This window comes from Artemia franciscana, chromosome 6, assembly GCF_032884065.1.
Source record: "Artemia franciscana chromosome 6, ASM3288406v1, whole genome shotgun sequence".
Classification (NCBI taxonomy): domain Eukaryota; kingdom Metazoa; phylum Arthropoda; class Branchiopoda; order Anostraca; family Artemiidae; genus Artemia; species Artemia franciscana.
The window spans coordinates 39197992-39211581 of NC_088868.1; the positions used below are offsets into that span (position 1 = coordinate 39197992).

A 13590-nucleotide genomic window follows, 5' to 3' on the forward strand; every position below is an offset into this window, starting at 1 on the left:
TCGAACTACTTGCTTTATGCCTAGGTCATTGCTAATAATAGCAATTACTAGTTTAGAAATATTTTTCTAGAGAATCCTAGAGAATGATCTAAGTTTGCTAAAAATATAGGAAGTTTTATATTTTATTCATTTTTCTTGGTATAATTTTCTCTCAATTCCCAAACAAGGACACTAAATGGCTGACCAAATTCCAAAGCGAGCAATTCAAACGGGGGGTGGGGGGAAGGTGTCCTAGCAGCAAATTCCAGAGGGGAGGACTTTTTGTCGATTCAAATATTATTATAAGAAAAAAATTTACAAAGCATTATTAAAACACAGAAAAAGCAGTAAACACTCGAAAGTTAACAACGGAAAAAAACAAAACATAAAAAAATACCTGAAATGGGATAAAATATAACCGAAAGAACCATGAATTAAGGAACAGTTGGGGGCCTAGCAACCAATTCCATGGGGACTTTTTGTACATATAAATTTTAACATTAAAAAAAGAATTACAAAGCAGTATCAGAACTCAGGAGAAGCACCGAAAACTCAGCAAACGAAAGACAAACTTAAAAAAAAACTGACATAGGAGAGAATATAAAACAGTTCGTGGTAATGAACTGTAGTAGGGAGCGACCCGGCTCAATAGTAACCGTAACTCTAAAAAACAGAATTTGGATACCAATATATATATCCCCAAATATATCAAAAGAACCACATTTTTATGCTTATTGTAAATATATAAGTTTCATCAGGTTTAGTCTAACCCTTCAGAAAATACGAGCCTGAAAAAATTACCTTATTTTCGAAAACAAGGGGGAAACACCACCTAAAAGTCAAAGAATCTTAATGAAAGCCACACCATCACATCCAGTGCATCATAAAACCCTGCAGTAGCGGTTTCAAGCTCCCATGTAGGAAAAAGTGATTCTCACAACCCTACTTTTTAAACCAATAAAAAATTTTAGCGTAAAGAGCGGGGCGTTGAAAAGGGGACAGTCCCTTTCATACACGGAATAATTTCTGTTGGTTTTAAATTTTAATGTTGCTCCTTACTTTCAGTTAAAAAAATTGTTTTTTATTTAATATATAAAAAACCAACGAATTAGAGAACAGTGGGGGTCTTGGCAACCAATTCCGGAGGGGGTAAGGTTGTTATTAGAGGTAAATTTAATTCATGTTAAGAACTATATATTAAAACTTTTAATGAAAATACCGCATTTCTTTGAACCAAGACTATACATAATCAAGCTACCGTAAAAATGTGGCAACCTAACCGAGCCAGCAATTCCACATTGGGGGGATTATTATTAGGGGTAAATTCAAACAATATTTAGAAGTATTTCTAAGAGGTCCTAATGAAAATACCTCGTTACTTTGACTGAGCGTTGGACTTCACTCCCCCCCAGTCGAATAATTCATCGAGCATCTCCCGGCTTAACTTTAAACTATAGACAGTATTAGTCCAAGCAATTCACACCACAGTGGCAATATGTGGCTGCTCCAAGGCAACTCTCTGATAAATATTATCATTCCTAGAACATTTTTACCAGATAGTTTCATGATATGATACATCACGTCAATTAGTGTCACCATAGCACACTATCATTGACCATTTGGCACCTTCTGTTCCACCCACTAGTTATCATTCCGAAGACCTTTTCCGGGTATTTTCGCGTTAAAAATCATACATTACATCCAATGGAGAACGTTTTCGCAAGTCAAAACTCCACCATACCCCATGTCAATTCTCACCACGTGCCACACTAATACTGCCCCTTCTAGCGCCCTTTAAGCCCCTCTCACCATTCTAAAGACATTTTCCAGATATTTTCCTGTTAACAAGAGCTAAAAGCTCATATGACACTAGTGATGAGGTCGGAAGAGCCAAGAGTTCATATGGTATGAGCTCTAGAAAAATTCTAAAAATCAATAGATTGATTTAAAAGGAAACTCAGAGGCTTAATTCCGGTCAAGATTTAAAATAAGAGTCTTGAGACACCAGCTTCTTCTAAATATCAAAATTCATTAAGATCCGATCACCCACTCGTAAGTTGAAAATATCTTATTTTTGCTAATTTTTCCTCTTCATTCAGCCCACCCCCAGATGGTCGAATCGGGGAAAACAACTCTGTCAAGTCAATTTGGGCAGGTCCCAGACACACCACCCAATTTTCATCGTCCTAGCACATCCAGAAGCACCGAACTCGCCAAAGCACTGGAAATCCCCATAACTCCCCCAAAGAAAGCTGATCCGTTCTGATTATGTCAATCACCTATCCAGAACTTTTGCTTATTCTTCCCATTAAGTTTCATCCCGATCTCTCTACTCCAAAGGTTATCCAAGAATTCTGTTTCCCCTCCAGCCCCCTATGTCCCCGGATCCGATTCAAATTGAAAATAGAGCATCTGAGACACAAGATCCTTCTATATATCAAGTTTCATTAAGATCCAACCACCCATTCGTAAGATGAAGATACCTCAATTTTCATGTTTTCCCAAAATCTCCAACTCCCTCCAATGTCAACGGATCTCGTCGGGATACACAATGAGAGCTCTAAAGCACGAAACCTTCTAAATATCAAATTTCATTCAAGATCTGATCACCCAATCGTAAGTAACAAATATCTGATTCTTTCTAATTTTTCCAAATCACTCCCAGCCCTCCCCTTCAACTCCACCAAAGACAGCGGATCCGGTCCAGTTATGTCAGTCATGTATCTTGGACTTGTGCTTATTCTTCCCACCAAGTTTCATCCTTATCTCTCCGCTTTAAGTGCTAGTCAAGACTTTCGGTTCCACCCTATCCCCCCAATGACACTGGATCCGGTTGGGATTTAAAATAAAAGATTTGAGTTACGAGGTCCTTCTAAATGTGAAATTTCAAAAAGATCTGATCCCCTTTTCGTAAGTTAAAAATACCTCATTTTTTCTAATTTTCAGAATTAAACCTCCCCCCACCAAATCCCCCAAAGAGAGCGGATCCGTTCCGGTTATGTCAATCATGTATCTAGGATTTGTGCTTATTTTTCCTACCAAGTTTCATCCCAATCCCTCCACTCTAAGCGTTTTCCAAGATTTTAGAATCCCCCCAACACCCCCCAATGTCACCGGATCCGATCAGGATTTAAAAGCTCTGAGACACAATATCCTTCTAAATATCAAATTTCATTAAGATCTGATCACCTACTCGTAGCTGAAAAATATCTCATTTTGTCTAATTTTTCTCAATTAACCGTCCCCCCAGTCCCCAGATGGTCAAATAGAGGAAACAACTATTCCTAATTTAATCTGGTCTGGTTCCTGATACACCTGCCAAACTTGTCGTCCTTGCTTATCTGGAAGTGCCTAAACTAGCAAAACCGGGACAGACAGACCAACAGAATTTGCGATCGCTACATGTCACTTGGTAAATACCAAGTGCCATAAAAATATGATTTAAATTCACTGGTTCATGTTTTTGCGAGCCAACATTCTGTGATACACAGTCTCAATTCTTGCCACTGTGCCATACTACAACTAGCCTTTCTGGCACCTTCCAGCACTCCTCATCATTCCTAAGACATTTTCCAGATATTTTCTTATTAAAAATCACGCATTAAATCCAGTGGTTTATGTCTTAGCAATCCACGCCCAAAAATGATACCCCCATGAAAATTCAGGGCACTTTGGGCAAACTACAAATAGCACACGGCACCATCTTGTGCACATTATCACACATATGGCGTTTTTCAGACACTTTCCTGCAAAAATATTAGTTTTTTCAATTTTATTTTCTTCACATACAAAACCAAAACACTTCTTTAGACAAGAATCAATCGTTCAAAGCGTAACGTTTCTTCCGATCACTCCTAGAATGTGAGGCCAGGGTGGCACGATGTAACACTCCCAATGACGCCTTTTTGGTGCAAATTATCGCACCTTAAGTTTCTTCCAACATCTTCCCCTCAAAAATAAATTGACGAACTAAAAAACGACCATTGTTCTTATTTGAATTTGTTGTATGTTGATTTTTTTAGTTCATGGAATTTGTTGCGTGCTGATTTTTTGTTCGTGAAACTTCTTGCATGTTCATTTTATCTCTTCGTAAAACTTGTACATTGATTTTTTCTCCTCACGAAACAGATTTTGTTCGTAAAATTTCTTGCGTGTCGATTTTTTTTCCAAGAAATTATCGAATGCTGATTTATTTTTGTTCTTGAAACCTCTTGCATGTTGGTTTTTCTCTTCGTGAAAATTATAAATTGATTTTTTTTTCTCCTCATAAAAAAGATTTTGTTCATAGAACACCTTACGTGTTGACTTTTATTTCCTAGAATTTATTAGTGCTGATTATTTTTGATCGTGAAACTTCTTGCATATTGATTTTTGTCTTCGTGAAACCTGTGCATCGATTTTTCCTCCTCATGGAACTGATTTTTGCTCATGGAACTTGTTACGTTATGATATTCACTCGTGGAACTTGATGTGTACTGATTTTTATTCGTGAAACTTATTGCACATTAATTTTTCACTTCGTGAAATTTGTACATTGTTTTCTTCTATTTGTAAAACTGATTTTGTTCGTGGAACTCTTAAGTGCTAATTTTTCTTGTTCGTGGAACTTGCTGCGTCCTGTTTATTTGTTCATGAAACTTGTTGTATGTTGATGTTTCTCCTCGTGAAACTTGTGCATTCATTTTTCTCATCACGAAACTGATTTTGTTAATGGAACCTATTGTGTGCAAATTTTTATTCGTGGAATTTATTACACGCTGATTTTTTGTTCATGAAACTTGTTACATGTTGATTTTTCACTTTTGTGAAAGTTGTGAAAGTTGTATACACTGATTTTTCCTCCTCGTTTAACTGATTTTCTTCGAGGAAGTTTTTGTATGCTGATTGTTTCTTGTTCGTGGAGCTTGCTGTGTCCTTCTTTTTTGTTCGTAAAACTTTTTGCATCATGGTTTTTCTCTGACAGAAACTAGTACAATAGTTTTTCCCCTCGTGAAACTGATTTTGTTCATGGAATTCATTGCGTTCTAATTTTTTTGTTCGTGAAACTAGTACAGTAATTTTTCTCCTCGTGAAACTGATTTAGTACATGGAACTTGTCGCGTGTTGATTTAGTGCTCAGAGAACTTGCTGCGTGCAGATTCTTTTTCGTAAAACTTGTTGCATGCTTATTTTTCTCTTCGTGAAACTTGTAAATTGAAACTAATTTTGTTGACGCAAGCTGTTACGTGTTGATTTTTCAATCTTGGAACTTGCTGCGTGCTGATTTGTGTTTGTGAAACTTCTTGTATCTTCGTTTTTCTCATGATGAAACTAAAAATTGATTTTTCTCCGCGTAATCTAACCAGCTTAGGCTAACCTACCATGTGTAGGTTAGATGTAGGTTCCGTCATGTTTGGTACAGTTCCCCCCCCCCCAACCTAGCCTTACCTATTACAAGTTCCATGAACAAAATCAGTTTCACAAGGCCAAAAATCAACGTACAAGTTTGACACAGAGAAAAAATCAAGTAGAATGAACATAAAAAAGTGTCAAAAGGAAAAAAAAACTGGATATATAAATTTCACAAAAAAAAATCGAAATTCAAATATTTTCACGAACAAAAATATCAGCACGCAGAAAGTCCCATGAATAAAATCAGTTTCACGAGGAGAAAAATCCATTTACGAGTTTCAAAAGGAGAAAGGTCAACATACAAAAAGTTCCACGAACTAAATCAATGCGGATCAAGTTCCATGAATAAAATCAGTTTCCTGAGGAGAAAAATCAACGTGCAAGTTTCACGAAGAGAAAAAACCAACATGCAACAAGTTCCGCGAACAAAAATCAGCATGACTCAAGTTCCATGAACAAAAATCCGCATAAAACAAGTTCAGTGGACAAAACTAGTTTCATGTGGAGAAAAATAAATTGTAAGTTTCAGGAAGAAAAAAACAACATGGAAAAAGTTTCACGATGAGAAAAATCAACATGCAATACTAGCAATCAAAAATAAAAATTCAGAATCCAATGCCAATGTAAAAACCCCTTTGTGCATGGGACTGATTAAATGGGATTCCCCAACCCCTTGACGCAGAGGCCATTCAAAGTCTAGGTTCTGGATGTGAGAAAGCCGAACAATGTGGAAAATCACGCGCATTCAAGCTGCATTTTCCAAGTCGTGTATCCCTCGATACTGCCACAAAATTGTCAATGAAAGTGGGCTTTGAAAGTTTCAGAATTCAAGAATTCGTATTTCTTTAAACGTTGCTACAATTGCCATGCTTTTCATCTCCTGGAATAAGAATGGTAGTCTTAGTACCAAAATTATAGTGCTTGAACAGCTCTGCCTCACCGAAGAAATTATTTGTCTCCAAGAACACTTTCTGTCTAACGACAGTAGAAATATATTCGATGCCTTACCCTAACACATGGTCCATTTTTTACTAGCAAAAATACCTAAGAAACGAGGGCACCCCTCAGGTGGGCTTGGTACGCTACTAAGTGGGCATATCAACTCCAAATTGTTCACTAGTTCCAACCATTTCTTAGCAGGTAGAGTGGGTGAGACTGTTATAATAAATGAGTACCTGCCAACAGACTACAGTGACGATTGCTCCGAAATGAAGTTTGCTCTAGCCTGCAAAGAACTTGGGAAACGTATGAATAAAATTTCGGCGACCGTTTATGATAACTGAGACGAAGGAGCTTCGGAGAACCTATTGCCGGTATGCCAAATACCTGCTTGCCCTTCCACCATGGTCAAGCAACTCCTGGGTCATTAAAAGATACGGCATCATACACCCCAATACTTCTATCAGAAAAAGCATGCCATTTTCTTTTTCCTATTTTCTTTTATTCACATTATATTCCGCTTTTCATGTGTATTATAGCAGGTTATAAATAAATTCAATTCAATAAGAAAAACAAAAATAAGTACACAACAAGTTCCAAGAACAACAATCGGCACGCAACAAATTTATGTACAAGTTTCACGGTGAGAAAAATCAACGTACAACAAGTTTCACGAAAAAAAATCTGCAAAAACCAGTCCCACGAACAAAAATCATCACGCAACAAGTTCCATGAGAAAAAGAAGTTTCACGAGGAGAAAAATCAATGTACAAGTTCCATAATGAGACAAAATCAATATGTAAGAAGTGTCACGAACAAAAACTAGCACTCAGTAAGTTCCAGGAACGAAAAAAAAACACGCTAGAAATTCAATGGACAGAATCAGCTTGGCGAGAAGAGAAAATCAATGTACTACTTTCAGGAAAAGAAAAATCAACATGCACGAAGTTTCACGAACAAAAATCAGCATGCAGCAAGTTGTATGAGCAAAAAATCGACACATGACAAGTTCCGTGAACAAAATCAGTTTCACGAGGAGAAAAAGCAATGTACAAATTTCATGAAGAGAAAAATCAACATGTAAAAGGTTTCACGAACAAAAATCAGCACGCATTAGGTTCCGCGAACAAAAAAAAAGAATGCAATGGGTACCATGAACAAAATCAGTTTCACGAAGAGAAAAACCAACGTACAGGTTTAACGAAGAGAAAAATCAACAAGCAACAAGTTCCACGAACAGAAAATCAGGACGCAGCAAATTCCATGAACCACAAAAAATCAGCACGCAAAGAGCTTCATGAAGAAAATCAGTTTCACGAGGGGAAAAATCTATGTAAAAGTTTCGCAAAGTGAAATCAACGTCCAACAGGATTCACGAACAAAACAAAATCCACACGCAATAAGTTCCACGAAGAAAAATCTATGTGCAACAAGGTCCATGAATCAGTTTCGTGATGATAAATATCAATGCATAAGTTTCCTGAGGAAAAAATCAACATGCAACAAGTTTCATGAACAAAATCAGAACGCAGCAAATTACATGAACAAGACAACAAACATCGCGCGAAGAGTTCCCTGAACAAAAATTAAAGAAAAACAAATTTTCCTTTTAACTGCAAGTAAGAAGCGACATTAAAATTTAAAACGAACAGAAATTATTCCGTATATGAAAGGGATTGTCCCCTCCTCAACACCCCGCTCCTTACGGTAAAATTTGACTATTTCTCACAATTTTACTTTTTAAAACAAAAAAAAATTAATAAAAAAACAATAAAAAAAAATCAAAATTTAATAAGTTCCATGACCAAAAATCAGCACGCAACAAGTTCCATGTTCAAAAACAGCTTCACGAGGAGAAAAAATAAATATACAAGTTTCACGAAGACAAAACTCAATATGCAAAAAGTTTCACGAACCAAAAAAAAAAAAAACAACACACGACAAGTTCTAGGAAGAAAAAGATCAACACCCTAGTTCCATGAACAAAATCTGTTTCGTGAGGAGATAAAATCAAATTAAAAAGTTTCACGATGAGAAAAAATCAGCATGCAAAAAGTTTCACGAACAAAAAAAAAGCACGCAATAATTCCTAAGAACCAAAACAAAACACAAGAAGTTCCATGAACAAAATATGTTTCGTGAGGATAAAAAATGTGCAAGATTCACGAAGAGAAAAAATCAACATGCAAAAATTTCACGAACAAAAATTAGCATCAAGAAGCTCCATAAACAGAAAAATTTAATACACAAAAAGTTCAAATAAAAACAATGGTCGTTTTTTAGGTTATAAATTTATTTTTGAAGGGAAAATTTCGAAAAATTCTTAGGTGTAATAACGTGCATCAGAAGGGTGTCATCGGAAGTGGTACATGGTGGCGCACTGGTCTCAAATGCTAGGAGTCATTATAAGAAACGCTAATGGGGGTTTTTAATTGATTTAAACGAATGATTCTCGAGTAAACGAATAATTTTTGCAGGAAAACGCCTGAAAATGCTATATGTATGATAATGTGCACCAGATGGTGTTGTGTGCCAATTTTAGTTTGCCACAGTGGCGTGAATTGTCATAGGGGCATCGTGTTTGTGGGTGGGCTGCTAAAACATGAGCCATTGAAATTAATACGAGATTTTATCAAGAAAACATCTAGAAAATGTCTTAGGAATGATGAGGGGTGCTAGATGGTGCCAGAACAGTTATTGATAGCCTACTGTGGCACAGTGGTGTGAATTGAGACGTTATATCACGGAGGGTTGGCTTGCAAAAACGTGAACGAATGGATTGAAATCATTTTTAACAAGAAAATATCTGGATAAATGTCTTAAAAATGATGAAGGGGTGTAAAAGGGCACTTGAAGGGGGCAGTAATAGTGTGGCACGGTGATGGAAATTGTCTAGGGGTACCACGGAGTGTTTGCTCGTGAAAACATGAACAATTTGATTTAATACAGCATTTTCAACGAGAACTACCTGAAAAATGTATTGGGAATGATGAAAGGGAGGGGGGCAGAAGGTGTCAGATGGCTAATCATAGCGCGGTATGGTGGCTTGGATTGATGTGGCGTATCACGGAGGGATGACAAAACGCCTTAAATAAAAATGTTTAAAAAACGTCCTAAAACGGCTTGAAATATCTTGAAAAAACCTCTTGGGAAAAAAGTCTCAAAAAACTCCTCTGCTTGAGTAGTGGACTCTAGCAAACCTTATTACGTAACAACAACTCTATTACGTAACATTCGAAGAAATCCTGAACATCCTCAATTACATAATACGCAGAAGTGAACATTCCCTATGACGCGCACCAGCTGGCTGTCGTGGAGTGTCGGGCACCCTTTAAAACAGGGCACTTTTTAAAACTAGGGATAGGGTTCAGAAGGCCCCTGAAGGTTTCTCCTTACACCTTAGGTTATTTTAAGAAAAACACCCAAGGAATCTTGAAGCAGAGAAGCCCTGACACTCGTAGGTAGACACTCGTGACACTCGGAAGTAGAGAAGCTTAGATTTTTAGACAGAACCAGAGAAAAGATGAAATAAAATCTCAGAAACCCCGATTTGGTGAGGCTCCTCGTAGGTTTTTTAAGCATAGCAACCATATAAAAACATTCCCTATGATGCAACAAGCAAAAGTGAACATTCCCTATGACACAACAAACACCTACTGGCTGTCATGGAATCCAGGGGTAGGGATATGTTTAAAACTAGGGGTGTCATGGAATCGAGGGATATGTGTGACATGTGACCATGAAAGCGGATACTACTAACTTCATAGAAAATATAACCCTCTCTGGTCAGAAAAGGTCAAGAAGTGAGGGACAGGGGTTGTAGCAGGGTCGGGGGGAGGCTAAAGGTACATTTTCAGTTATTTAAATGGAGTAATAGGGTTGAAACTACATAATATTGAAAAGGCATTGAGGGAGGGGAAGGAGGGGGTTGAAAAATACAAACAGCTCTATTTTTACCTTAGATCCGTAATTTTATTTCCTGAACTAAAGTACTATCAGAATAGAAAATAGACGGTATGAATAGCAGTACGACTACGCAATATTTTTTATCTCATACTTGTAGTCGTAGAAATTCTAAAATCTGACCTAAGAAGACAATCTTCAAGTCAATATTTCATTTATTAAACGAGTCCTTCATAGGACATATTCTAGCCCCTCTTTCAAGTCCCTTCTAAATAATGAAAGGGCGAAAATATTAAATGATATCGATGTCTAGAAAGGTGCCTTAATTTGTGAATGAGCCACGAACATCACCAGCGATTTCAGAGACATTTACCCTTTTAAAAATTAAGTTTTTTATAGGATGTGTGAAAATCGAACAATTTCAACAAAACCGGATAAAAAGAAAAAAAAAGTAACTATTCAGTACTGTTCATTGCATAATAAATCATAGTATCTCTTTCAATTCCCTTCTAAATTATGAGAAGGGCAAAATCATGATTGTAGTCAAATTTTAGAAAGGTACTTTAACTTCGGATAAGCCATGGGCATAACCAGCGGTTTCAGGGGCCATTTCAATTTAAAACTGAATTTTTTGTAGGATATATGAAAATTTAAGAATTTCCTCAAAATTGGACAAAAAGAGTAATTCTTCGGTAATATCCTACATAGGAACCCCCCCCCATTCCTGCTCCCTTTTAAATTATATAAGGGCTAATACCCCGAGTCTAGTCAAATTCTCTAAGAAGGTACCTTAATTTGTGGAATACTATTTGAAGTTTTTAATTGTGTCCTACTGAACTTCCTGGCGATTGCTCCCCAACTGTCTTGACCCGGGACTGGCAATGACTCATCAATAGGAGGACTTATCAACGCATCGTCTACTTCTTTCTTCAAACATTCCTGGCGTTTCAAAACACGTGCTCTTTTCGCCCGATTTACTACACCTACATAAATGAAAAAAATTAAACATATTGAATTAATTTAGGATATGAACAGACAATTCAATAGGTAGGATGAATTAATAGGTGGTGTTCATCATAATCATAAGGAATCATTCCAAAGGAAACTAACATCCTTAAAGATTTATGGAAGCCACTTTGGGAAACTGCTATTACGAGCCACATTTACAAGCATGTGTCTTAAACTTAGACAACTCAAAAGTTTGTCTATACCAACTGTCCAAGAACTCCTAAAGAAATGTTGAAAATAAAAAAGATAGAGCAAATTTAAAAATTAGTCTGCGGAGTTAATTAGAAATAACTGGGCGGAGCTAATCCAACTCCAAAGGACAGCCCTTACGAAACAAGACATTCCTCTAGAATCATTTGAAGTCATTTTAGGCCTTATCATAAAAAATACTATTTGAAACCATCTTTATGAATAAATCTTTATGGCAGGTCAAAAATATATCTCAATGTGCAGTGTCGTTTAAAAAAGGCCAAATTCAAGAATATATGTTATAATATCAAAGCAGCAAAAAAGCTCATGATTTTGAACGATACAAATACCAAGGACATCAAATTAAAAATATCCCCCCGGATTCATACTTGACAAAAAAAAAGAAGAAAAAAAATGCCAAGACTTTTTTTTGGTTGTTTCAAATTTACATGTTTTTAGTGCAGTATCGAATTATTAAGCCACGTTGCCATATTTTGATTGCCAGGCTGATCAGCAAAGAAATAAGCAAACTTATGTTAAACTTGACGCTTTCCGTTGCTAAAAATTCGAACATTAACAATCAGTCGAATCCCAAGTAAACTACATCTTAAAAGGAAAACCACACCTTCTAAAGGTGTTTATTGCCATATTTTTCTAGGTTACTTTCTGCTAATATTTCACCCATGTTTCTTTTTTTATTTAGCACCCTCAACTACCAAAAACTGTTCAACTGCATATGGAGGTTATCTAAAATCCCCTCAACTACCAAAGACTACACAACTGTATATGGACATTATTTTCATTACCCTCAACTCCCAACCTGCACAACTGCATATGGAAGTTATTTTCATTGCCCTCAACTACCCATAACTGCAAAACTGCATATGGATGTTATTTTCATTATCCTCCACTACCAAACTGCACAACTGCATATGGAGGTTGTTTTCATTACCCTTACCTACCAAACTGCACAACTGCATACAGAGGTTATTTTCATTACCATCAACTGCCAAACTGCTCAACTGCATTTGGAGATTATTTTCATTACCCTCAACTATTAAACTGCACAACTAAGTATGGACGTTATTTTCTTTACCCTCAGCTATCAAACTGCCTAGCTGCATATAGACCTTGTTTTCATTTCCATCAACTACCAAATTGCACAACTGCATATAGAGGTTATTTTCATTAACATCAAATACCAAACTGCACAACTGCATATGGAGATTATTTTCGTTACCCTCAACTACCAAACTGATCAACTGCATATAGATGTTATTTTCTTTACGATCAACTACCAAAGTGCACAACTGCATATAGAGGTTATTTTGTTTACCCTCAAGAACCAAAAACTGCACAACTGCATATGGAGGAAATTTTCATGAAAAATTGAATACCCAGTTTTTCCAGATGTATATGTCTGTGTAAGTTTCCACTTAACAAATTCAAGCAATCATATTCCATTTTGAATTACCCTCTACTTACACTAGGCGTACTTAAAGGGGGAGGCGAGTTAGGGGCCTTGGCCACTTCCTCTGAAATGTATGTTCGAATCATAAAAACGACACAAAATGCATATAAACAAATATGTGATGCGTTTTATTTGTACCCCCCATATCTCCAGAAAAAAATCTTGGATGCGACCCTGACATAATTTTTCACATAAAAGGACATAGAAAGGTCAGTAAGTGGGATTAATCAATTGATGGAGTTATTAATGTATCATTTAGTTTTTTTTTTCAAAAAAGTGTCTGTCGTTTCGAAACACGTGCTCTTTTCACATCACTGACTATTCCTAAGGAAATGACGTACATACTGAAATAATGACTTGGTAACCGCGATTTGGTTTATTGATACTAAACGGTGACTAGGTTTCTGTGGTCCGACTAGTGAGAATTCTCTCAGAAAACTGACATTATTACGAAACAGGAAGAAAATGAAAATAAAACTAAAAAATTACAAAAAATGAACTCTTAAATAAGACTGGATATTTGGTTTAAAATATCCTCCCAATTGAGGAGTACAACCCTGGTAGAGACTGGCCTTACTTCAAAACTGGAAGGAAATAAGAATAAAAGTAAAAAAAAAAATAATAAAAACGTTGATTTTACTCAAAGAGTAATGCTCAATTGAACTATTTTTCTCCTTCAACTCCTTTTTTTTTGGTACTCACGTGTTATC

The 13590-nt window shown here is 36.4% G+C and overlaps 1 protein-coding gene across 2 annotated transcripts in view; it reads right to left on the reverse strand.

Annotated features, from left to right (window-relative positions):
* Positions 1–13590, reverse strand: part of LOC136028410 (longitudinals lacking protein, isoforms H/M/V-like) — a 203602-nt gene that overhangs the window by 137097 nt on the left and 52915 nt on the right. For both annotated transcript variants that reach the window (XM_065706243.1, XM_065706244.1), the window contains exon 8: positions 11002–11195. In XM_065706243.1, coding sequence (XP_065562315.1) covers positions 11002–11195 — 194 coding nt within the window. The remainder of the gene's footprint in view (positions 1–11001; positions 11196–13590) is intronic.